The sequence below is a fragment of the Choloepus didactylus genome, chromosome 22, assembly GCF_015220235.1.
Source record: "Choloepus didactylus isolate mChoDid1 chromosome 22, mChoDid1.pri, whole genome shotgun sequence".
Classification (NCBI taxonomy): Eukaryota; Metazoa; Chordata; class Mammalia; order Pilosa; family Megalonychidae; genus Choloepus; species Choloepus didactylus.
Genome location: NC_051328.1, coordinates 24,110,599 through 24,137,806, shown reverse-complemented (window position 1 = coordinate 24,137,806; position 27,208 = coordinate 24,110,599). Strand labels below are relative to the sequence as shown.

The 27,208-nt window shown below is 39.6% G+C and overlaps 1 protein-coding gene across 1 annotated transcript in view; it reads right to left on the bottom strand.

Annotated features, from left to right (window-relative positions):
• The window catches only part of SNTB2 (syntrophin beta 2), a 157,194-nt gene extending 144,106 nt beyond the window's left edge, over positions 1-13,088 (bottom strand). Inside the window, exon 1 of the mRNA XM_037816055.1 lies at positions 12,441-13,088. Coding sequence (XP_037671983.1) covers positions 12,441-13,011 — 571 coding nt within the window. The 5' untranslated portion in view covers positions 13,012-13,088. The remainder of the gene's footprint in view (positions 1-12,440) is intronic.
• Between the last annotated feature and the right edge of the window lie 14,120 nt (positions 13,089-27,208).

The following is a 27,208-nucleotide window of genomic DNA, read 5'->3' as shown; positions in this document are numbered from 1 at the left end:
TTTTATTATAGTAACATACATACAACCTAAAATTTCCCCTTTCAACCAAATTCAAATAGATAATTCAGTGCTGTTAGTTATGTTCAAAGTGTGCTACCATCACCACCATCCATATCCAAAACTTTTCTATCATCCCAAATAAAAACTCTGTGCTTTTAAGCCTTAACTCCTTATTCCTTACCCCAACCCAGTCCTCCGGTAACCTGTATTCTAGATTCTGACACTATGAGTTTGCTTATTCTAATTATTTCCAATCACTGAAATCATACAATATTTGTCCTTTTGCGTATCTGGTTTATTTCACTCAAAATGATGTCTTCAAGTTTTATCCATGTTATTGCGTGTATCAGAACTTCATCCTTTTTTATGACTGATTAACAATCCATTCTATGCATATATTAATTTTATCTATTTATCTGTTGATGGACACTTGGGTTGCTTCTACCTTTGTCAATTGTGAACAATGCTCTAGGAACATTGAGGTGCAAATATCTGTTCAAGTCCCTGCTTTCAATTCTTTGGGGGTATATACCTAGAAGTGCAATTGCTGGGTCATATGGTAATTCCATACTTAACTTTCTGAGGAACCATCAAACTGTCTTCCACAATGGCTGCACCATTTTACACTCCCACCAGCGATGAATGAGTGTTCCTATTTTTCCAAATCCTCTCCAACGCTTGTAATTGTCCATTTTTTTAATAGCAGCCATTCTAGTGGGTGTGAAATGGTATCTCATTGTGTGAAATGGTATCTCATTGTGGTTTTGATTTGCAATTCCCTAACGGCTAATAATGGTTAGCATCTTTTCATGTGCCTTTTGATCATCTGTATATCTTCTTTGGAGCATTGACTATTCAAGTCTTTTCCCCACTTTTCAATTGATTTTCTTTTTGTTGTTGAGTAGTAGAGTTTCTTTATATATTCTGGACATAAAATTCTTATCGGAGATGAGGTTTCCAAATACTTTCTCCTATAGTACAGACTGCCTTTTTACTCTCATGGTAAAGTCCTTTAAGGCACGAAAGTTTTTCATTTTGATGAGGTCCAATTTATCTATTTTTTCTTTGATTGCTTGTGCTTTGGGTGTAAAGTCTCAGAAACCATTGTATAACATAAGATCCTGAAGATATTTCCCTATGTTTCCTTCTAGGAATTTTATAGTTCTGGCTCTTATATTTAGGTCTTTGATCCATTTTGAGTTGATTTCTGTATATGGTGTGAGATAGGGGTCCACTGTCATTCTGCTGCACATGGATATCCAGTTTTCCCAGCACCCTTTGTAGAAGGGACTATTCTTTCCCAATTTAGTGAACTTGACAGCTTTGTAAAAAATCAGTTGGCCATAAATGTGAGGGTTGATTCCTTAACACTCAGTTTGATTCCATTGGACTATAACATCTGTCCTTGTGCTAGAATCATCCTGTTTTGAGGATTGTAGCTTTGTAGTAAGTTTTAAGATCGGTAGTGTGAGTCCTCCAACTTCATTTTTCTTTTTCAAGATGGCTTTGGCTATTTGGGGTCCATTATCTTTCCATATAAATTTGATGACTGGCTTTTCCATCTCTGTAAAGAAGGCTATTGGAATTCTGATTGGGATTTTGTTGAATCTGTAAATCACTTTGGGTAGAATTGACATCTTAACAATATTTAATCTTCTAATCCATGAACATGGAATGTCTTTCCATTAATTTAGGTCTTCTTATATTTCTTTTAACAATGTCTTGTAGTTTTCAGTGTATAAATCCTTTACATCCTTGGTTAGATATATTCCTAAATATTTCATTCTTTTTGTTGCTATTATAAATGGAAATTTTTTCTTGATTTCTACTTCAGATTGTTCATTACTAGTGAATAGAAACACTACTGATTTTGCATGTGAATCTTACACCCTGCCACTTTGCTGAATTCATTTATTAGCTCCAGTAGCTTTGTTGTAGATTTTTCAGGCTTTTCCATTTGTAGGGTCAGGTCATCTGCAAATGGGTAAAGTTTCACCTCTTCCTTTACAATTTGGATGCCGATAACTTCTTTTTCTTCCCTAACTGCCCTAGCTAGAACTTCCGGTACAATACTGAATAACAGTGTTGGCAGTGGTCAGCCTTGTCTTGTTTCTGATCATAGTGGGAAAGCTTTCAGTCTTTCACCATTGAATATGATGTTAGCTGTGGGTTTTTCATAGATGCTCTTTATCATGTTAAGGAAGTTTCCTTCTTTTCTTTGTTTTCCAAACGTTTTTATCAACAAGTAGTGCTGGATTTTGTCAAATGCCTTTTCTTTGTCAATTGAGATTTGTGGTTTTTCTTTCATTCTGATAATGTGGTGTATTCTTATGTTGAACTACCCTGGCATATCTGGGATAAATCTCCCTGGAATGCCAGGTCTCTGAAAAGCTCCAACTTGCTCACCTGCACCCAAGCAAATTTATTCTTCTGACTTTTTTTTTTTTACAGCTGCCTGCAAAGTTTCTACTCTCTTAACTAATATGGTATTTAATCTCCAGTTAATCTTTATCAGCATCTTCTGATGTCTTTAGAACACTGAAGCAGACATCAATTGTTTATGTCTGCCTGGCATCCACTCCCCTTTCTTCTGATAACATCACCTGATTATCCTTTGAGGAACCAACCCTTCCCCACTTTCAGTCCATGGGGTTTAGTGGAGTTAATTTACTCCCCAGCCCCTGATCTAGGCCTGGCTAATCAGAACATTCCATACCCTTTGGCCACATGATGGGAACATGGATGGAAGAATATTTTTGGTGGAATAATTGAGAGATATTACAAAGTCATCAATTCTCTCCAAAGCAATTTATGGATTTAATAAAATTTGAATCAAAATCCCAAAGGGTTTTTTTTTAAACTCATAAAATCATTTCAATATTTATCTGGAAAAGTGGACTATTCCAGCTGAGAAAAATTTGAAAAGCAACAAAGGTCTATTGTTATTTTTCAAATTTTTCTTGGCTCGTATAGTCCACTTGAATTACCAGCTGTGAAATGTTAAAACTATAATATACAGTGTGGTATGTTACAAAACACTCATAGAATTTAATAGAAAATCCAGAACCAGATTTCAGAATATAAAAAAAATTAAATATATGAAAAAAAGAGGTGCATTTCAAATCAATGAGGAAAGGACAGGTCATACATAGGGAGGCTATACCCTACCCCAACACAATCATCGCACATATCACTAATCACGGCACTCTTTTCCTGCTGAACCCAGATTTGGCTTTGGAATCATTCCGCACATGGCACTCCAGGTGCCACCACCAATGTATTAGATTAAACATGTAAGAGGATTATTTGACAAATAATGCTGTGACAATCAGTTAACTATTTGGAAAAATAAAATTAAATCTCCAGTGCATACCATACTCCAAAATAAATTCTAGAAGGATTAAAGAGCTAAATGAAAAAATGAAACCATAGAAGGACTAGAACATAGCTTTTGCAAAAGATATGCTCAGAGAGAAACAGAAGCTCTAAGAAATGAAAGAGAGCGAGCCATGGCCCTCAGCACTGCCTTGGTTCCCTCCATTCCTGAGACCTAGCTACTCAGCTTTTCCTGGATTCCAGAGACCAGTCTGTTCCTTTACCATACCCCCACCCTTTTATGTGAACTAGTATGAAAAGGTTTCTGTGCTTTGAAACCAAAAGAACACCGAATAAAACACTTGCCTTTTCTTTTTCTTTAAATTTTTGCTAGTTTGATCTCAATTCATTTTACTAAAAAGAATTAAAGCCTCTACTTTTTCTGAGTCTCTTTCAAAGAAAAATAAAAGCTTTCATTTTCCAAATGTGAGGTATGACATTTTACGTACAAGACAGATTAATTAAATTGAAATATATGCTGCCTTAACAGTTTCATCGCTCTGTTCCATTAAGGTTGTTTCATAAAGCCTTCTAAGTATTTTACAAATTTTAGAACAAGAGGGTCAGAAGATAGTAGAAAGAAATATGCTACATTATAGTCAAAATAATTTTTAAAAATCTATACTTCACATATGATTAACTAGTTTTATGTGAAAGCATTCTAGCAATGTCTTAGGAGCCGTATCAGAGATACACAGAAATGAAACCAAGCTTGAGTTTTTTAACCGTTTTATTCTGTCCAAAAAGGCAAATCTACTGATGCTGCAGTCACTGGCATTTTTTTCACATACAAAATTGTTTCATGAGTTGTGTTTTTACACCAAAACTTAATGCAAATTTTATGAAGGAATTGGCTCATCTTCCTCACAAGAGCCCTTAAATAAAGTAATTAAATCAATTATATTTCTCTGGAGACAAAATATTAAACTCACCTGAATCCACCAATTGTTTTCCAGAGGAAGCCAAATGCTCCTTTCTCTAACCCACAAAAAAGACCCTTTAAAGGAAGAATATGCACTTATCCTCTATTATCAGATATTAAGTAATGTTTATAAACTAAAATTTTTCTTCTTATTCCTCATGGCCAGTAGACAGAGTTACATTGCATAAGTGCTTTATAACAAAGCTGAATGATGAATGGTTTAACACCCTCTCAATTATTCCATTTCTTTTTTGTTCACTGATAACCATTCTTCCACTGCCCGTGGAGAGAAATCTCAGGGCTAATTCACTATATCCCATCTGTCACCATATCCTGTCATTTTTTCCTTTAAAACGGTCGCTCTCAGTTTTCCACCTCAATATTTCTGAGGGATCAAACACCTATGCTAGTAACAGAGGCTCATGCCATAGAAATTCTTCACAAGTATCATATCTTTGAGTACAGGGGCAGTCAGAAAGTGGCTGCCTAGACAGAAAACTATCCTTAGAGGATAGTACTATGTTGCAAAATCGCCTGCTTTGAAGTATTTCTTGAATTGAATCTTCCTCTCTATTTCTACTGCCAACCCACCCCCACCCCCAATGAAGGTTTAGATTACTTTTTACTACAACAGCTGCGGTTTTTCCTACCTTTGGTCTTTCCTCTTTGCACTGCATGCAGAGCATCCACTGCTGCCAACACAAAATTCTGTTCTCATCATGTCACTTCCTGGCTCAACAACTGATTGCAACAGTTTTTTCCCTCTCTCTTGTCTCTTCAACCTCTCCCCTTTTGTTGGCCTTTTCTCCTTCCTGTATTAATATGCCCCAATTCTTTCCCATTTGAAACAAAACAAAATGAAAAACAACCATAAAAATAAAACCTTCCTTGGAACCTTCATTCAACTCTAGTTACCACTTCTGCCTCTTTTATTTTGCTAAGAAACTTATTTATAGTGCAGTCTACTCACTTGCCTTTTGCTCCACCACTGTGCTGAAACTGCTCTTACTGAGAACTCCAATGATCTTGTTCTCTAATTATCAAATCCGGTGGACTCTTTATTTCTCAATTTTCTTGACTTCTGTAGTATCTGAAGATGCTGATCACCTCCTCCTTCCTGAAACTCTTGCTTTCCTGACTTCTACTGCACCATTTTCTCAGGACTTTCCCACATCCCTGACCACCTTTCCAGATTCCTCTTCCTCTATCCTCACCTTAAATGTTGGGGTTCTGGAGAGTCCCATCTATTTCTCCTCTTTTTTAATCTGTGCTCCCTTTTGTTGACTACAGCCACATCCATGGCTTCAATTATCACCTCTACTCTGACAGCTCATAAATCTTCACCTCAGTTCTGACATTTCTTTTCACCTGTACTCACCTGTACTTCCAACTGGCCAACGGCCTTTTCTGCCAGGATGTCACACAGGCAACCATGTCCAAAACTGAACTCCTTATCTTCACCCAAAAAACTAGTTCCTCCCCTGTTCAGTTTGGTTTCAGTCTACAGAGTTTCCCAAGCCAGAATTCTGGGAGTTATCCTCCATATCTTTCTCAGCCCCCAAACAGATCATTTGGTCTGTTGTTTCTATATTCTTAGTATTTTTCAGCTTCATATTGTCCTATCCAGTCTGTCCTTATGCTATCATGACAGCCTCCTAACTGCTTGCCCTTTCCTCAGGGCTTGATCTCCTACACTCCATATGCCACTCTGAACATTCTAAAATCTAAAACATGACTCCTTCATTTAAGGAACTCTGGCAGTTCCCGAGGCCTACAGCAGTGGTCTCTACAACTTTTTGATACCCCTGACAATAAAAGTCTGAGTATACATCTGCAATCTATGATTATTAATGTAAATATCTTATAAAACATAAACAAAATATGGAAACTAAGAAAGAATGACATAAAGATTAAATACACTCAACTATACCCTGATCAAGTCATCATTAGCTCGTTATATAACTTAAAGCACAATATACTCTAAAGGTGAGTTCATTATTAAGTATAATGTGTTTAAATTCACATTGCAAATAGTCTCAATAATCTTTTAGGCTGACTTCTTGACAGATTACCTTGAAATGTGACAAAGAGCTCTACCTCAAAACAGTCAGCTCTGCCTTTTTCTTATTGTTTGCGGTTAGAATTATCCTCAAGTCATAGTTTCTTTGTGCAAATCCTTAAGCCACCTGTCCACTTTGTGAAGATAAGATTAGTTAAAAGCAGATAATATAACATGAATCCACTCAACCAGGCTCAAGTAAACTGAAATAAGTTGTGATATGATAATTAGTAAGGTCACCATCATCAACCCCTCTGCTTTGTGAAGCTTCCACTCTTCCCTCAGGACATCCCTTTGTATTTGAAATGTGTCACAGTACCATCTTACACAGACTGAGAGCAGCAGTGTCATCTAGATATTAAATATTAATAAATATCAATTTCTTTTTCTTGCAGATTAAAATAGTAATATAACCCCCACTTAGAGACCACTGCTTGGCACTGCACACACAGCCCTTCATGATCTGGCCCATGTCCATGTCTTTCCAGCCTGCTCTCCTGGTACAATACTGTCTATACTTTACCCATGCTGAATTATTTCTCTCAACACACCAGTTAATTATCACTTTCTTACCTTTGACATGCTCTCCTTTGCTATTCCACCTCTCCTTGCAGGGCACTATGTTCTCACCTCTATTAAAGCACTTATAGCAACCAGCTGTAACTGTTTCCTAACTAACCTAAAGAGCAGGGTTTACTCTCAACTCTTGACTTCCAAGTACCTACTACAACTTGTTTGCTGTAAGTACTTAATAAATGTTGATTATAGAAAGGGCTTTCAAGCCCTTCCCTAATCTGCCTCTAATCTGTCTACCCAACTTTCTTTTCATCCCACAAATCCATTCCAATTAACCATTTGCTTCACTTCCTATCATATGTCATGCTCATTTTGGCTTTTGTTCAGGCTATCCCCTCAACTTGGACTGCCTTCCATCTACATAGAAGCAACCTGGCCTTGAAGACTCATACCAAATTCTCCTTTCCTCATGAATTTACACTCAACTCTTCCATCCCTCATTGGTCATTCATTTCAGAAAAATCTTTAAGAGTTAGTACTACACATTTTAGCAATTTTTCCCTATGTAGAAGTTTTCTCTCCCCCAATTTATCTTGAAGTTCTTTGATGCACACTGCAACATGATGCTTAAAAACCTGAGTGACTGGTTGTGGATACCATGGTACAGGGGAGAAAGCACTGGATGGGGTTTTAGTCCAAGTTCCACCACTCCACCATTAGGTGACCCCAAGCATGTCACTTAACTTCTTTGGTCTTTAATTCCTCATCTGTAAGATGAGACTTTACATTTTAAAAAAGAAATGGCCGGTAAGATTTTTCCTCTTACCCAAAGGAAATATTAAAAATTTTTCCCCTAAAAAAAATCACGACAAATTCTAAGAGACCTTGGGTAAATCACCTAACCTCAGTTGAACCTCAGTTTAATCATCTGTAAAAGAGAGATGAACAGCCCACCCAACTCAAGGGACTGTGTAAAAGATCAAATGAGAAAAATACAGTAAAAATGCATAAACAAAAATCCTGATAAAAATGTAAGCACTATTATACTATTAAGTAGAAAATGTAAGCAATAAGCAATTGCATTACTTATTGTTCAGTTAGTTAGGATAGTGTGCCAATTCAACCAAGGATACTGATTGAATCCTTGAACAGTCGGCACAGAACAACAGAACTCTGTTCCATAATCACAGGCTGTATAGTCCTTATATACAAAGGCACATATTTGGTCACAAAGTAGAGTAACCTTTATACAAGAAAGACTATACAGTAGGGAACACATCAGTCAAGGTTATCCTTGAGATCTAAATTAAAAACTGGCTATGGTCCCTAAAAATGTTCTTAGAATTTTCACAGACATTTTTAATTAGAATCAACTTCTTTTATATTTTGGTAATAATTTGAGGGGCATATTTTAGCATGAAGGGGATTCTATAGAAAATAATCTGGTTACAAAGATATAGCTTCTCATATAAGCATATCTAATCATTCAAGTCAAACAAAGAGGCTATTTAAACAAAAAGAAACAAGCACAGAAGCACAAACACCCTGACAATTTAACTGTTCTTTAACAGTCAGATTATCAATATACATGCAAAGTCTCAAACAAAATGTAAAATGTTTTTTCTAAGAGACTCTCAACTTGTCCAACATACAGTGAAGAAGGTGGTAATATAGGAATCCAGACCAGCTTTGCATCCTAATAGTAGTAATTGCTACCTGTTCCCTGACATGCACATTTTTTATATATCCCCAAAGAGCCACATTATACATGTCACTCAAAATCTCAAACCATTCTGGATACAAAAAAGTCTTTCAATTCTGAAGTTAAATTCACGCCAGGCCACCTCCTTCTCTTTACGCTTTAATTAACTTTTCTTTCTTCCTTTTTTTTTTTTTTTTTTTTAGGAGATTCACTAACTGTACTTGTAGAATCATATTTAGGCAATGAAATATCAATTTTTCACAATATTCCAGTAAGAACTGCTTCAAAAATATTGATTTTCCTCAAATTTCAAACCCCAAGATGGACACTTTATATCGTTTCCCCTATGCTCCTGTGGAATACTTACCTAGGTGTAGTTTAATTCATGTTCATTTAATTTCATAGCCTTAAAAATATAAATTCTAGATTTCTGGATACACCTATTTCTAGCACAAAGGACATAGTAAATTCAACACACAATATCTGATAGATGAGTACAGCCACCACTTTATGTTTACAATGTGCAGTATTATTATGAAGGCTATCTAATATGTATATCTTAATATCAGTGCTAAGAGTCACTAGTCAAAGCTACAAGCACAAACTTACTGGCAAGTTTTAAGGTTCTGAGTGTGAAGGAAGAGGGAAAAAATCAAAGGGATAAGAAACTAAATGCAAAATTTAAGAATAAAAATGTTGGTCTATGCAAAAGGTGGCAGAAAAGCAGGAAAACAAAATGGGAAAAGTTGTTTGCATCCAAGAAACACAAACATTCTTAACCTATTCACCTACATTCTTATTCTTATCCTGCATTACTTTTCAGGTAAAATGGAGCTCTGTATTTTAACAACTTGCTATTCTGGTTATCTTTATTAACTCACAACATACTTTCAGGACCCAGTCTATCTTTGTCATTCAGACTTTTAAAAATTTTGTTCACTGCAGTTTTCACAGGCATTAAAAAGTTCCAGGTACATAAATTGTTGTCAAAGAACAACAACACTTTGGGAGAGGTATCATTACCACTTCAATATACAGATGAGGGAACTGAGGCTGAGCAAGGTTTAGTAATCCCAGGTGTACCATAAATGGCAGAGCCAGAAACAAACTCAGGTCTGTCTGACCACAAAGTCCTTGCTCATACTCTGTCCTTACTAGGCAGGAAAACTTAATGTCTTGCACTTCTGTGTCTTTACTAATACAACTGTCTCTTCTTAGAGTAAGGCTCAATTCAAGCTTCAACTTCTCAGTCAACCTTTTCCTGGACATCCTCAAACTCTGATTCCCTTTGTGGACCTATGTAGAACTCTTTCTCCTTTGTTCCATGTCCTCTCCAGACCTCTGTTACAATAGCACTTTTAGCCCTTTATTATACTTATTTATTTAGCTCTCTTTCTTATCTCAACTCTAAGCTTCCTGAGGGGAGGAGTCAAGCATCTCTGGCATATGAGAGATGTTCAATAAGTGATTGATGGATTAATTAATGAACAATCCCTACAAATCACTGAGACAAAAAGGGACCCTTTAGCTCAGTTCCCTAACCACAGGCAACCAGAGACATGGCATGGGGGTGGCAAGGACATGCTTGAAATTCCCTGCCCACACCACAAAAGAGCATCACTATGCTATGTTAAAGTAGTTTTTCAAGTTTTGAGACATCTAATTGGAAGAACAAAACAGTTTGAAAACCTTAAGGGCTAAGCATAAAATCTATCCTTTAAAATTTGCCTACCAGGAAGGGAAACCAGCTCTGGATTTTACATATCGTCTGACTGTTTCAATTAAATCACTGTTTTCAGTGATTTTGCATATTTTGAGAAATTTTATTTTTTATACACCTTGGCTTAAAAATGAAATGTCATAAACCCACCATATTGATTTGTTCATACCTATAAAGACAAAAACTGCTTGTCTTTTAATGGGAAAATAAAATAGAACCTGTGTGTTAGGTAAAAAAAAGCATTCAATAAATATATTATTATGCTGCCATTTGTAAATTCTTTTTCTAAAAGCATTTGTGCCTACTTTAGGCTAATAATTACTGGATAGCATTTTCTAGATGGTTTTCATTTTACTGGTAGGAAAACTAGGTTCAAACTGTATCTAAAAAAAGTTTTTTTTTTTTTTTAAGGTACCTTGTAAAGGATTTACTGTCTGCCAGTCATCGCTGAGAAATACAAAAATAGTACTAAATTCAGTATTCTGGCTCTGGGAATTTATAAACAAATGCTTAGCTAGACCAATAAAGGTATACATTTAAGATAAAAAATTTTTTTACACACAAAGCCACAACCTATAATTTAACTCCTTTTTTTTACTCTAATTTCTGAACACACCTATAAGTTGGATATAAATAGAATTTATAAATAGGATATTATAAAGTTCTACACTTTAATTTCATAATTGGAGCCAATTAAATCACTGACTTGTAAACTAATACTTTTCTAAATATTCCCAAGCAGAGTTGGAAAAGAGTGAAAATCATTTTCCAAAGCCAGACTTCTAACCACTCAGTCTGATGGTTGGTTCCCCCACGCCCATCCCTTCCCTCCAGTTGTTGCTCTGTCAGGAATACCTTCCTGACTCATCTTTGCCTAAGTCCATCACTTCCTTTGAGACCTGGCTCAAGATTCAGCTCCTTGAAAAAGTCCTCCCTAACTAACCCCCATTTCCACTAAACTACTTCCCAACTTTGCATTCCCTTGGCACTTATAGTTTGCACTACATAATCAAGAGTTTTGCATTTTTTCTACCATTTCCCTAACTAGAGACCAAGCAGAGTCAGCATCGTCTTTTTTACACTCTCTTCTATATAGGCAGCTAATAAATGCTTCTTAAATAATTGAATCACCAAAGAAAGCAAGCCTATCGCACAAAAATTTCTGAAGCAAGTACTTGGCTTTTCAGATCACATTTACAATTCTCTATAAGCTCCACTATGCATGAGTCCTTAGAGGAGATAAGAATTAATACTGCCTTATTTCATAAATTCGTCATAAAAGATCCGGGTTACGGATCACATATATATCTAAGGTAAAGAATAATCCCGGCTATTCAAATATAGGTTGTGATTTACCATTTCAAGTTTCTTATAAAGGAAAAAACTTAACAGTCTTGAAGCAGCACGCCGGTGATGGAAAGGTAAGAAGCTGGCACCGGTCTCTTGCAAAATGGGGAATACTCTAGTTGGCAGTAAATGTTCAAACACGTGAGCCTCCACTGTTAAACGAGGCTCATTAACCACACAAACTTGCTGTTTCAGCTCTCTGGCCTCAATGAAGTGTTATGATCTCCTTTGGTTATTGTTGAGAGCCAACGATCGGTTAAATTCCCATAAATTAACCAGCGTTTTGGTGGTTTGCCCACGCATACTGCTGGCATCAGTGTGGATGGATTTTTTTTTTTTCCTTTTTTTTTTTTTTTAACAGATCCGCCCGCCTCAGGCAGCGAGAGGTGAGTGAAGAAAGCGCCAACCCGGCGCTTCTCAGCAGGCAAACGGAGACCTAAGAGAACTCGAGCCGTCCGGTCTCCCTCTAGCTCTTAGTGTCAGCTAATCGGGCCGGAGGGGGTGGGGGAGGGACTTCGTACGCGGCTGCTTTGGACTGAACTCCACACAGTCTCCCTCGGGGAATGCGAGCCACGCTTCGGCTGCTGCCCAATTTTGCTGCAAGGAGCATCAGTTTTTCCACACTGGAAGCCCCCAGAAAACGGTCCGGGAAGGGACGCGACACAAGGAGAGGGGACGGGAAGCATTCCGGAGGGGGAGGGAACGGGCCCGCTGCGCAAAGGGGCAGGGTGACAGAAACAAAGTGAGCGCGGTGAGCCCGAGAGCCGCCCGGCCCGCCCGGCCCGCCGGCCCCGCTCACCCTCCAGCAGCACCTCCTTGCCCGCGCGCTTCAGCGCCTGCACCGCCTGGTCGTGGGTGGCCTGGCGCAGGTCGGTGCCGTTCACCGACAGGATGGCGTCTCCCAGCCGCAGCGCTCGGCTCTGGTCGGCGGCCAGCCCCGGGAAGATCTTGGAGATGAGGATCGGCATCCGGTTCTCGCGGCCGCCCTTGATGCTGATGCCCAGGCCGCCGGCCTCCTGCTTCACGACCCGCACCCGGCGCACGGGCGGTGACGCGCCCGCCTCGCCCGCGGGGCCCCGCGGTAGTGCGGGCGGGCTCGGGGGCCCCAGGCCGCGGCTCGGACTCCCCGGCAGCGAGTCGCCGGCGCCGCCGCCGTTCGGGAGGCCGTTGAAGGCGGCCGCCGCCGGCCCCAGGACGGGCTCGGGTTCGGCCGCCGCAGCGTCGCCCGTCAAGCTCAGGCTCTCGCCGCTCAGCTCGGCCACCACCCGCACCCAACGCTCCCTCAGCAGCAGCTCCACCAGCCCCGCTTTGGTGGCCCGCGTCCACACCGCCATGGCCGGCCCCGCTCCCGTCGCTGCAGCTACCCTCATTCCAGTCAGGCAACCTCGGCGCTTCCCCCTTCCCGCCCGAGGGAGTGGGCCCGGCACCTCCCCCCGCGGCGATTCATTATTCATGAGGCGCCACGCCTACCTCCCGGAGGGGTGGGGAGAGGCAGCGGAGCCGCTTCCGGGAAGGTAAGAAGTTGCTGGGAGTCAGGTCCCTCACCGGATCTAGACCAGGACAGCCGGAGCGCCGCGGGGCTGTCTCTCATGTTGTCCTAACGTTCATTCCGCACTGCCCCCTCACACCTCTAACCTCTACCCTGCAATTCACGTGAGCTGCCTGGAGCAATTTCGAAAAGCACTTTGCAAGCCTGCAAGATCTGAGTTGCACGTTCACGCTTGCATCTACTGGTTCCTTCCGTATTTGCTGAGCGCTCAGCCGAGTGTTTGGCTTCTCTTGAGGCCCTGGAGATGAGCTGAATAAAACGTACCACAGCTAAGAGCTCACGGTCTAGTGGGGGAGGAAAAGACAACCAACCAACTAGGTAACATTCTATGTTCTTAGTGATGTAGAACGAGAGCAGAGTGGAAGGAACATTTGGTTTGGCAATAGGGGTCGGCTTCAGAGTCAACAGTGGAGGGTGAACAGCTCAAGCAGAGGGAACTGTATAAAGCAAAGGTCCAGAGACATGAATCCAAATACTTGCCACTCTGCTTTCTAATTTCCTGTTACTTGCTTGTATAATATGAGAGGGGGCCGCGTCCTCTTCAGCCCTGCAGCCACAATAGGTAACCCTCAAATATATTTGCAGAATGATGTTACTTAGGAAGACGCCTTAATTCCAATGCGAACAGAGACAATATAGGGTCTATGGAGGTTACAAGATATGAGTGTGAAACACGTCTTTGTAAATCTGGGAGCCATGACCTTTTGTTGGGGCAAGGGTAAATTCTAGGTATGCGGAATTTAGTTGCTAAAATGAGGCCCAAAAAGCCAAAGGCTCTGGCCCACGGTTCATGGTGAAGAATCAGAGCCCACAACTCCTTCAGGTCCTCCAACCTCCTAATTGGGGAATAAAAACCAATAGGTACAGTTTGTTTGAGTTGATGAGAAAGTTTTGGTAATGGGTGGTGGGATAGTAGCACAATAATGTGAATGTAATTAATTTCACTGAATTGTACACATGAAAGTGGCTAAAATGGGAAACTGTTGTATATGTTACCACAGTAAAGATTATTAAAAAAAAAAAAAGGTCCAGAAATCATACTGCAGAAAAACAGAGCTCTTAGCAAAAACATGAGGCCAAGGTGCCCTCAAACTTTCCTTCAGCATTAAAAGTGAAATTCCATGTTTCCATTTTGGGGGCAGAGAGAGGAGAGTGCACCAATTCATGTAAAAGGGGTTGTATACCTGCTTGCTTGTGTAGTACACTTGAAGCTCGTAAGCCATGTCCATGCACCACTCTATGAATGCACATTCATACGTGGGCAGAAACTTCTCAAGGGCCTCTTATACCAGGAACGAAAACGATAAAGATAGGAGTTGGGAAATACCCAGAACCCAGAGTTCAAAATGAGAAAAGTATCCTACCAAAAAAATCATTTCAACAGATTCTTCTTTGCAATTAGTGGGACAGGATTTCCCAAGGTGCAAACATCAGCAAAAGCTCAACACTCCAGCAGTCTCCTGAATCAACTGCAATGAGGCCAGCTTGCTGTTTTGGCAGGTCCCGATGTGCCCAAGTGCACCTGCAGTCACAGACATTTCTGGCTTTACTCCAGCTGAGGCGTGAGCCTCCAAAGGCCTGAGTTATGTGAAATTTCTGCTTATTAGAGAGCACTTAGCTGATCCTTAGGGTGATTCCTTAGAGTATGAGCACTATTTTTAAACACTTTTGCATATGTAATCACTCAGGGGTTGGGTACTTGAAGACACCTTTATTAGCAAAAAGGAAGTGCTGGAAATTCTTTCCAAGACTATCAAGACCTTTTGATAACAGAGTTGGAGGAAGTCACAGATCTTCAAACTAGAAGTGAGTGAGGGCACTTACATAAGATGACAAGTCATGTGACAAAATATTTAACCTTTTGAATAGAGAAGGTAATAAACATTGGTATTTGTATGATTACATGAAGAATTTTCCTTAATTAACCTTTTTAATTTCTCCATAAAAAATCCCAAAGTCTCAAAGTGTATTTATAAGGCCCTCCACCATCAGAATTCAAATTAACTTTTCAACATTCTCTTTCATTACTATCAGATCTAACAAACTCATCCACTATCTCCCAGTGATGCCTTCTAAACACCTGCCCCCTTCAACCTCATTCCCACCTAACAAGATCTCTAACTACTAACCAACTGGTGGGGATTTTTCCTTTGATTTTTTTCCTATGCCTGGCTTTTTTACCCAAGCAGACTGTAAACTGTGGGAGGACAAGGATCACCCATTGACTTATTATTTTTCCCCACTATTCCAAACCTATTGCCTTGCACAGAAGGTACTCAACATGCAATTGACTGATTGAAATTCAGTGCTTCTCATGCTGTAATCTTTTCAGATAATCTCTCTGATGATTACTGGTTCCTTGCAGAATGAAAATTATCATCTAGGAGATCTCAAGTAGTCAGTAAAAATATACTGTGGATAATGAAACCTGAAATAAAGAGTACATGTCTGTTTCCACAGTTTCTTAAAGACAGTGAGACAGCTTAGATAATTCTTTCAACAAACTAATTCTTAATAATATTTCATTCCTGTCACCTATCAATATCTATTCTCCTCTGCTCATACTGTTATCTTACTATTTCTCCAATGGAGAAAGGGATCATTGCTACTTTAAATGAGGAGGTTGGATTAGGTCTCAGTTCCATAATTTCATTTTACAATTTTGTGACTAAGGCTCTCTGATTCTATGCTAACTCAAACCCCATGTTTCAGAGGAAGAGTGGTCTTTTTATTTTCTTCTCCCTCATACTGGATGTATAGTAAGTATATCACAGTAATTAAGAGTACAATGTTCAAATGCTTGTTTGGTCACTTACCAGCTATATGTTGATGGTCTAGGTACTGAGGTCCTGGGCCTTTAGTTTCTTCTTTGGAAGAATTCAGAAATCTTCTACCTCTATGGGTGGTTGTGAGGACTGAGTGGGTTGATGTATACAAACTGCTTAGCAGCAGTGCCTGCCATATAATAAAGGTCCCATAAAAAAGGACTCAACTACTGTTATTATTACCTGTTGACCTTCAGCAACAGCACAAAAAGTTATTTCAGTAGAAACTCTTCCAGTTGAGAGTATATACTTTATTTAGGAATGAGTCTGTCATAATGCCATTTAATTCCAAGCTTAAAAGGCAAATGGCCAAATTAATTTCAGTAACAAACAGATCTTGTATAAAGCCACACTTTGGCTGAAAGAGAATATATATTGCCAAGAGTCCGTCAAAGGAAAGAATTAGTGGATTTGGGGCTGGTTCCAAGGTTCGAGTGTTATGTAATTTCATAAGGAGGGCCCCAGGCAAAATCACAGCTCTTAGCAAGCCTGAAGGTCACTGCCACAAAGGTGGCCTGATGCCAAAGGAACAAAAGCTAGAGCCTCTCAATTACTTAAGAAAAGAGCAAAGGGAGAAATAAGTTTGCAAGATAACCAATGCAACATCCAACCTTGACAAAGTTATCCATGCATAAACTTCTCCAATTAAAAGACAGATCAGAGGCGGGGCAACATGGCAGACTGGTGAGCTGTATGTTTTAGTTACTCCTCCAGGAAAGTAGGTAGAAAGTCAAGAACTGCGTGGACTGGACACCACAGAGAAATCTGACTTTGGGCATACTTCATACAACACTCATGAAAACGTGGAACTGCTGAGATCAGTGAAATCTGTAAGTTTTTGCGGCCAGGGGACCCGCACCCCTCCCTGCCAGGCTCAGTCCAGGGGGAGGAGGGGCTGACAGCTCCAGGAAGGAGAAGGGAGAACTGCAGTGACAGCCCTTATCGGAAACTCATTCTACTGATTCAAACTCCAACCATAGATAGACTGAGACCAGACACCAGAGAATCTGAGAGCAGCCAGCACAGCAGAGAGGAGACAGGCATAGAAAAAAAACAACACGAAAAACTCCAAAATAAAAGCGGAGGATTTTTGGAGTTCTGGTGAACCTAGAAAGGGGAAGGGCCCTGAGGCGCATATGCAAATCCGGAAGAAAAGCTGATCTCTCTGCCCTGTGGACCTTTCCTTAATGGCCCTGGTTGCTTTGTCTCTTAGCATTTCAATAACCCATTAGATCTCTGAGGAGGGCCCGTTTTTTTTTTTTTTTTTTTTTTTAATCCTTTTTTCTTTTTCTAAAACAATTACTCTAAGAAGCCCAATAAAGAAAGCTTCAAAGACTTGCTATTTGGGCAGGTCAAGTCAAGAGCAGAACTAGGAGAGCTCTGAGACAAAAGGCAATAATCCAGTGGCTGAGAAAATTCACTAAACACCACAACTTCCCAAGAAAAGGGGGGTGTCCGCTCACAGCCATCATCCTGGTGGACAGGAAACACTCCTGCCCATCGCCAGCCCCATAGCCCAGAACTGCCCCAGACAACCCAGTGTGACGGAAGTGCTTCAAATAACAGGCACACACCACAAAACTGGGCGTGGACATTAGCCTTCCCTGCAACCTCAGCTGACTGTCCCAGAGTTGGGAAGGTAGAGCAGTGTGAATTAACAAAGCCCCATTTAGCCATCATTTCAGCAGACTGGGAGCCTCCCTACACAGCCCAGCAGCCCAGAACTGCCCTGGGGGGACGGCACTCACCTGTGACATAGCACAGTCATCCCTCAACAGAGGACCCAGGGTGCACAGCCTGGAAGAGGGGCCCACTTGCAAGTCTCAGGAGCCATACGCCAATACCAAGGACTTGTGGGTCAGTGGCAGAGACAAACTGTGGCAGGACTGAACTGAAGGATTAGACTATTGCAGCAGATTTAAAACTCTAGGATCACCAGGGAGATTTGATTGTTAGAGCCACCCCCCCCTCCCTGACTGCCCAGAAACACGCCCCATATACAGGGCAGGCAACACCAACTACACACGCAAGCTTGGTATACCAATTGGACCCCACAAGACTCACTCCCCCACTCACCAAAAAGGCTAAGCAGGGGAGAACTGGCCTGTGGAGAACAGGTGGCTTGTGAACGCCACCTGCTGGTTAGTTAGAGAAAGTGTACTCCACGAAGCTGTAGATCTGATAAATTAGAGATAAGGACTTCAATTGGTCTACAAATCCTAAAAGAACCCTATCAAGTTCAGCAAATGCCACGAGGCCAAAAACAAGAGAAAATTATAAAGCATATGAAAAAACCAGACGATATGGATAACCCAAGCCCAAGCACCCAAATCAAAAGACCAGAAGAGACACAGCACCTAGAGCAGCTACTCAAAGAACTAAAGATGAACAATGAGACCATAGTACGGGAGATAAAGGAAATCAAGAAGACCCTAGAAGAGCATAAAGAAGACATTGCAAGACTAAATAAAAAATGAATGATCTTATGGAAATTAAAGAAACTGTTGACCAAATTAAAAAGATTCTGGACACTCATAGTACAAGACTAGAGGAAGTTGAACAACGAATCAGTGACCTCGAAGATGACAGAATGGAAAATGAAAGCATAAAAGAAAGAATGGGGAAAAAAATTGAAAAAATCGAAATGGACCTCAGGGATATGATAGATAATATGAAACGTCCAAATATAAGACTCATTGGTGTCCCAGAAGGGGAAGAAAAGGGTAAAGGTCTAGGAAGAGTATTCAAAGAAATTGTTGGGGAAAACTTCCCAAATCTTCTAAACAACATAAATACACAAATCATAAATGCTCAGCAAACTCCAAATAGAATAAATCCAAATAAACCCACTCCGAGACATATACTGATCACACTATCAAACACAGAAGAGAAGGAACAAGTTCTGAAAGCAGCAAGAGAAAAGCAATTGACCACATACAAAGGAAACAGCATAAGACTAAGTAGTGACTACTCAGCAGCCACCATGGAGGCAAGAAGGCAGTGGCACGATATATTTAAAATTCTGAGTGAGAAAAATTTCCAGCCAAGAATACTTTATCCAGCAAAGCTCTCCTTCAAATTTGAGGGAGAGCTTAAATTTTTCACAGACAAACAAATGCTGAGAGAATTTGCTAACAAGAGACCTGCCCTACTGGAGATAATCAAGGGAGCCCTACAGACAGAGAAACAAAGAAAGGACAGAGAGACTTGGAGAAAGGTCCAGTACTAAAGAGATTCGGTATGGGTACAATAAAGGATATTAATAGACAGAGGGGAAAAATATGACAAACATAAACCAAAGGATAAGATGGCTGATTCAAGAAATGCCTTCACGGTTATAACGTTGAATGTAAATGGATTAAACTCCCCAATTAAAAGATATAGATTCGCAGAATGGATCAAAAAAAATGAACCATCAATATGTTGCATACAAGAGACTCATCTTAGACACAGGGACACAAAGAAACTGAAAGTGAAAGGATGGAAAAAAATATTTCATGCAAGCTACAGCCAAAAGAAAGCAGGTGTAGCAATATTAATCTCAGATAAAATAGACTTCAAATGCAGGGATGTTTTGAGAGACATAGAAGGCCACTACGTACTAATAAAAGGGGCAATTCAGCAAGAAGAAATAACAATCGTAAATGTCTATGCACCCAACCAAGGTGCCACAAAATACATGAGAGAAACACTGGCAAAACTAAAGGAAGCAATTAATGCTTCCACAATAATTGTGGGAGACTTCAACACATCACTCTCTCCTATAGATAGATCAACCAGACAGAAGACCAATAAGGAAATTGAAAACCTAAACAATCTGATAAATGAATTAGATTTAACACACATATACAGGACATTACATCCCAAATCACCAGGATACACATACTTTTCTAGTGCTCATGGAACTTTCTCCAGAATAGATCATATGCTGGGACATAAAACAAGCCTCAATAAATTTAAAAAGATTGAAATTATTCAAAGCACATTCTCTGACCACAATGGAATACAATTAGAAGTCAATAACCATCAGAGACTTAGAAAATTCACAAATACCTGGAGGTTAAACAACACACTCCTAAACAATCAGTGGGTTAAAGAAGAAATAGCAAGAGAAATTGCTAAATACATAGAGACGAATGAAAATGAGAACACAACATACCAAAACCTATGGGATGCAGCAAAAGCAGTGCTAAGGGGGAAATTTATAGCACTAAACGCATATATTAAAAAGGAAGACTTCTCTCACTCCCCCAGCAGGTGGGCTGGGTGATGTTGGCACATGGAGAGGCACAGGTTCACAATAAAGGTGCTAAGAAGGAGAATGTAAGACAGGAAAATAATTAAATATTTTTACTGAGTCTCTTTAACAGGCCACTTTTAAGAGGAGGTGTCTTGTATACCCTGTGGAGCACAATGGATCATTCAGGGGCAATAGACACCGAGGATGAATTGGGATCTTTAGCCCATCTTGCTCCAAGTCCTCAAAGTGAAGCTGTTGCTCATGAATTCCAGGAACTCTCCTTGCAGTCCAGTCAACACTTACCCCCTCTGAATGAAAGGAAGAATGACCGTGCAATTGATGGCTTGACCCATGATTAGTCACTTGAGGACAGAGGAAAGGTGAAGAACAATGCCAGGCTGTCAAGAAGTTGAAAGAATTTAAGGTGGCTGAAATTGTTTATGCGAGACTCAAAGATAACTAAAGAGAAGAATTGAAACTAGGGATGTGAGCCAGTACTCTGGAGAGAAAGGAAAGAACTGGAAAGAAATTAAGATGAATATAAAACAGTGCTATTTAAAGTGTGATCCCTGAAGTGGTGCCAGTCCACAAGCTTTTTCTTAATCCACTGTGAGATAACTTCTGAAACTGAAAGTGTTTAGAAACTTTGATAGCAGTATGACGCTGTTACAACAATGAGGTGCATGAACAGTGGACCCCTGTTGTTGAACAGTGTGGAGACCAGTTTCGGTATTGTCAAACCAAATGGTCCTACATATCATGCATGTATGGTGAAGCCACACATTGGAAGTTTTCAATTGCCCTTAACCACACACAGTTGGAGAAGCATAAAAAGAATATTCTAATAAGAGTAAAAGAATGTAAAAGAAGTGAGGACAATCAGAAAGGGATTTTTAAGATTGCTAAACAGTGATTGGGAACAAAACTGTGTCCCTGGTGCCTAACATGGACACCAGTCCAAAGAATCCTCTTTGTAAATGTGTGTTGACCTTCATTGAGTTGTTTAGAGTGATGATAAGCTCTTAGAGGTGTTTGTATCAATGAGGTGATGAAATGGCATTAAAATAGCCTTTAAATTAAAAAAAAAAAAAAAAAAAAAAAAAAAAAAAAAAAAGGAAGAAATAGCCAAAATCAAAGAACTAATGGATCAACTGAAGAAGCTAGAAAATGAACAGCAAACCAATCCTAAACCAAGTACAAGAAAAGAAATAACAAGGATTAAAGCAGAAATAAATGACATAGAGAACAAAAAAAAATAGAGAGGATAAATATCACCAAAAGTTGGTTCTTTGAGAAGATCAACAAGATTGACAAGCCCCTAGCTAGACTGACAAAATCAAAAACAGAGAAGACCCATATAAACAAAATAATGAATGAAAAACGTGACATAACTGCAGATCCTGAAGAAATTAAAAAAATTATAAGAGGATACTATGAACAACTGTATGGCAACAAACTGGATAATGTAGAGGAAATGGACAATTTCCTGGAAACATATGAAAAACCTAGACTGACCAGAGAAGAAATAGAAGACCTCAATCAACCCATCACAAGCAAAGAGATCCAATCAGTCATCAAAAATCTTCCCACAAATAAATGCCCAGGGCCAGATGGCTTCACAGGGGAATTCTACCAAACTTTCCAGAAAGAACTGACACCAATCTTACTCAAACTCTTTCAAAACATTGAAGAAAAGGGAACACTACCTAACTCATTTTATGAAGCTAACATCAATCTAATACCAAAACCAGGCAAAGATGCTACAAAAAAGGAAAACTACCGGCCAATCTCCGTAATGAATATAGATGCAAAAATCCTCAACAAAATACTTGCAAATAGAATCCAAAGACACATTAAAAAAATCATACACCATGACCAAGTGGGGTTTATTCCAGGCATGCAAGGATGGTTCAACATAAAAAAATCAATGTATTACAACACATTAACAAGTCAAAAGGGAAAAATCAATTGATCATCTAAATAGATGCTGAAAAAGCATTTGACAAAATCCAACATCCCTTTTTGATAAAAACACTTCAAAAGGTAGGAATTGAAGGAAACTTCCTCAACATGATAAAGAGCATATATGAAAAACCCACAGCCTGCATAGTACTCAATGGTGAGAGACTGAAAGCCTTCCCTCTAAGATCAGGAACAAGACAAGGATGCCCGCTGTCACCACTGTTATTCAACATTGTGCTGGAAGTGCTAGCCAGGGCAATCCGGCAAGACAAAGAAATAAAAGGCATCCAAATTGGAAAAGAAGAAGTAAAACTGTCATTGTTTGCAGATGATATGATCTTATATCTAGAAAACCCTGAGAAATCGACGATACAAAGGCACTGAACTGAGTCGTAATGGTCTTTTCAACAAATGGGGCTGGGAGAGTTGGATATCCATATCCAAAAGAATGAAAGAGGACCCCTACCTCAGCCCCTACACAAAAATTAACTCAAAATGCACCAAAGATCTCAATATAAAAGAAAGTACCATAAAACTCCTAGAAGATAATGTAGGAAAACATCTTCAAGACCTTGTATTAGGCGGCCACTTCCTAGACTTTACACCCAAAGCACAAGCAACAAAAGAGAAAATAGATAAATGGGAACTCCTCAAGCTTAGAAGTTTCTGCAACTCAAAGGAATTTCTCAAAAAGGTAAAGAGGCAGCCAACTCAATGGGAAAAAATTTTTGGAAACCATGTATCTGACAAAAGACTGATATCTTGCATATATAAAGAAATCCTACAACTCAATGACAATAGTACAGTCAGCCCAATTATAAAATGGGCAAAAGATATGAAAAGACAGTTCTCTGAAGAGGAAATACAAATGGCCAAGAAACACACGAAAAAATGTTCAGCTTCACTAGCTATTAGAGAGATGCAAATTAAGACCACAATGAGATACCATCTAACACCGGTTAGAATGGCTGCCATTAAACAAACAGGAAACTACAAATGCTGGAGGGGATGTGGAGAAATTGGAACTCTTATTCACTGTTGGTGGGACTCTATAATGGTTCAGCCACTCTGGAAGTCAGTCTGACAGTTCCTTAGAAAACTAGATATAGAGTTACCATTCGATCCAGCGATTGCACTTCTCGGTATATACCCGGAAGATCGGAAAGCAGTGACACGAACAGATATCTGCACGCCAATGTTCATAGCAGCATTATTCACAATTGCCAAGAGATGGAAACAACCCAAATGTCCTTCCACAGATGAGTGGATAAATAAAATGTGGTATATACACACGATGGAATACTACGCGGCAGTAAGAAGGAACGATCTCGTGAAACATATGACAACATGGATGAACCTTGAGGACATAATGCTAAGCGAAATAAGCCAGGCACAAAAAGAGAAATATTATATGCTACCACTAATGTGAACTTTGAAAAATGTAAAACAAATGGCTTATAATGTAGAATGTAGGGGAACTAGCAATAGAGAGCAATTAAGGAAGGGGGAACAATAATCCAAGAAGAACAGATAAGCTATTTAACGTTCTGGGGATGCCCAGGAATGACTATGGTGTGTTAATTTCTGATGGATATAGTAGGAGCAAGTTCACAGAAATGTTGCTATATTAGGTAACTTTCTTGGGGTAAAGTAGGAACATGTTGGAAGTTAAGCAGTTATCTTAGGTTAGTTGTCTTTTTCTTACTCCCTTGTTATGGTCTCTTTGAAATGTTCTTTTATTGTATGTTTGTTTTCTTTTTAACTTTTTTTTCATACAGTTGATTTAAAAAAGAAGGGAAAGTTAAAAAAAAAAAAAGAAAAAAAAACAAGGAAAAAAAAAAAGATGTAGTGCCCCCTTGAGGAGCCTGTGGAGAATGCAGGGGTATACGCCTACCCCACCTCCATGGTTGCTAACATGACCACAGACATAGGGGACTGGTGGTTTGATGGGTTGGGCCCTCTAGCACAGGTTTTACCCTTGGGAAGACGGTTGCTGCAAAGGAGAGGCTAGGCCTCCCTATGGTTGTGCCTAAGAGCCTCCTCCCGAATGCCTCTTTGTTGCTCAGGTGTGGCCCTGTCTCTCTAGCTAAGCCAACTTGAAAGGTGAAATCTCTGCCCTCCCCACTATGTGGGATCAGACACCCAGGGGAGTGAATCTCCCTGGCAACGTGGAATATGACTCCCGGGGAGGAATGTAGACCTGGCATCGTGGGACGGAGAACATCTTCTTGACCAAAAGGGGGATGTGAAAGGAAATGAAATAAGCTTCAGTGGCAGAGAGAATCCAAAAGGAGCCGAGAGGTCACTCTGGTGGGCACTCTTACGCACACTTTAGACAACCCTTTTTAGGTTCTAAAGAATTGGGGTAGCTGGTGGTGGATACCTGAAACTATCAAACTACAACCCAGAACCCATGAATCTCGAAGACAGTTGTATAAAAATGTAGCTTATGAAGGGTGACAAGGGGATTGGGAAAGCCATAAGGACCACACTCCACTTCGTCTAGTTTATGGATGGATGAGTAGAAAAATAGGGGAAGGAAACAAACAGACAAAGGTACCCAGTGTTCTTTTTTACTTCAATTGCTCTTTTTCACTCTAATTATTATTCTTGTTATTCTTGTGTGTGTGCTAATGAAGGTGTCAGGGATTGATTTGGGTGATGAATGTACAACTATGTAATGGTACTGTGAACAATCGAAAGTACGATTTGTTTTGTATGACTGCGTGGTATATGAATATATCTCAATAAAATGAAGATTAAAAAAAAAAAAAAGACAGATCAGTTGTTCCTTTTCCATAGACAGGGCTTCTGGGAGAAATATCCAAAAACATATTTTCTGACCACCAACAAACATGAAGCAAAAGAGGGAAAGGTGCATATGTAATTTAGCTGATATAAGCATATTTTAAAATTTATCCCGCTAAGATAAATCACTATCCATCTGAAACCCACAAAAATGGATTAACTATCTCATGCTTTATGACTATGAAAAACCACATCTGCTAACCACACTCCTAATGAGAAGCAGCTGGTGAGTTTTGTATAGCTATGACTTTTTGGGAAAATATTAGCAAGGACACACCAAGCAAGTTAGTTTTGTTGAATGCACTTAGCCAGTGGATTCTTTTGACAGTCATGGAAATTATGTAATTGCCATGAAATTCAAATTGGTCCAAAAATAAAAGTCCACTTTGACCCATCACCCATTATAACTGAATTTCCACTGCCTCACAACCTTGCAGTCTTCTAGTCAGCTTCAACTCTCATCCTTCATATGCCTTCAGATACCAAATCATGTTTATTGATGTCTGTAGTATTTCAAGATTTTTGTCCCACGGCTTTAACTCCCTTCTCAGTAGGGTAATACAACAGCCAAGTTAGGGGATTATGGACCTCTCTGGGAAATCAGCTACATACTGTGGACACTCCTCAGACAAATACGCACCCATGCACAATCCAGCATTTAGCCAGAGGGGCTCACAAAGCTCCTAAGGTCCTTCAATGGATCCCTAGTCAATAACCTACATAACAGCCTGTTTTTTTTGTCTTCCTAATTTCTAGTCTCTTCTGACCCTTGCTCACACATACGGCCCATTCCTTTGAATCTGTTACAACTATTTTCCAATGAATGAAAATTCTTAACCACAGATTTTAAGGCCCACCCCTAACTAGTCCTATTTCTTACAAGAAGTAGATCCAAATCTACTTCTCTTTTCCACACACTTTTCTAAACTGCTTAGCTTCTCTCTGTGGAAACTGTTCTACACTTACCTTTTCTATGAACCTCATATGATTCTTAGTCACTATCACGGAGGGAAGTCCATCACCCTCCTGAGGTCAGCTTTCCTATTTTTTGAGATTCTGCATGTTCTTAGTATTATGTAGGCCCTGCCTGCCTCTTCAGCCTTTATTTTCCTCCATTTCCGATATATCCCATGTTTCGATCACATGGAACCACTGCGGGTCCTTGAACAGGTTATGCTCTCTTGCTTCAAGCCTTTGCACTGAGAATGGTCCAGGAATACCTCTTCTCTCCTTTTCTTCTTGCTAATTACCACTCAACTCCAAAAGTTAGTACAAAGACCTTCTACCTCCAATCCCATCCCCTTAAGAGGCTTAGATGCCTCTTCTCTGTGCTCTCTCTAATGCAGCACCACTGATCTACTTATTTTTGTCCCAATCTAGGCTGTGTAGTTCTTGAAGGCTGAGATATACCTTTCATGTGTTCTTAGTTCATAGCATATAATAGGCACTCAATAAATGTATGTTAAATAAGTGAGTATCAAGTTCCTAAATAAGTGCGTATAACTTCCTAAATACAAAGGACTGACACATAGCTAAGCCTTAATATCTAGATTTGCAATATCCTATATAGTAACCACTAGCCACATGTGGCTATTTAAATTAAAATTAAAAAAAATTTTAAATGCCATTCCTCAGTTGCACTAGCCACATTTCAAGTGCTAGTAGCAAATGTGACTAGTAGCTACCTTATTGGACAAGGGAGATATAGAACATGACCATCAAAACAAAAAGTTCTATTGGACAGTACTGACCTAGATTATAAAAGAATAGCTTAAAAATATGAAAGAAAAAGACAAAAAGGAGGTGGGCAGTAGAATATGAATATGCAATTTATGCAACTAGTCAAGTAACTAAAAAACATGAAAGTGAGCAACCTCATTAGTAAACAGGAAAATGCAAAATAAAATGAGATACTGTTTTTCACTCATTAGATGAGCTAAAATTAATTAATCGGCAAGGTGTAAGGGAATGAGTACTTTAAACACTTCTGATGGGAACATAGCCATCCAGGAGGATAACTTGGCTACACCAATTAAAAGTGAAAGAAAACAGGTACACAATAGCTAGCAATTCCATTCCCAAGAATTAACTACAAAAGCAACAGGAGACACTATGCAAAGTTGTTCATTAGAACACTCTACATGATTAGCACAAAAGTCTGCCCACATAACCTAATATTCGGA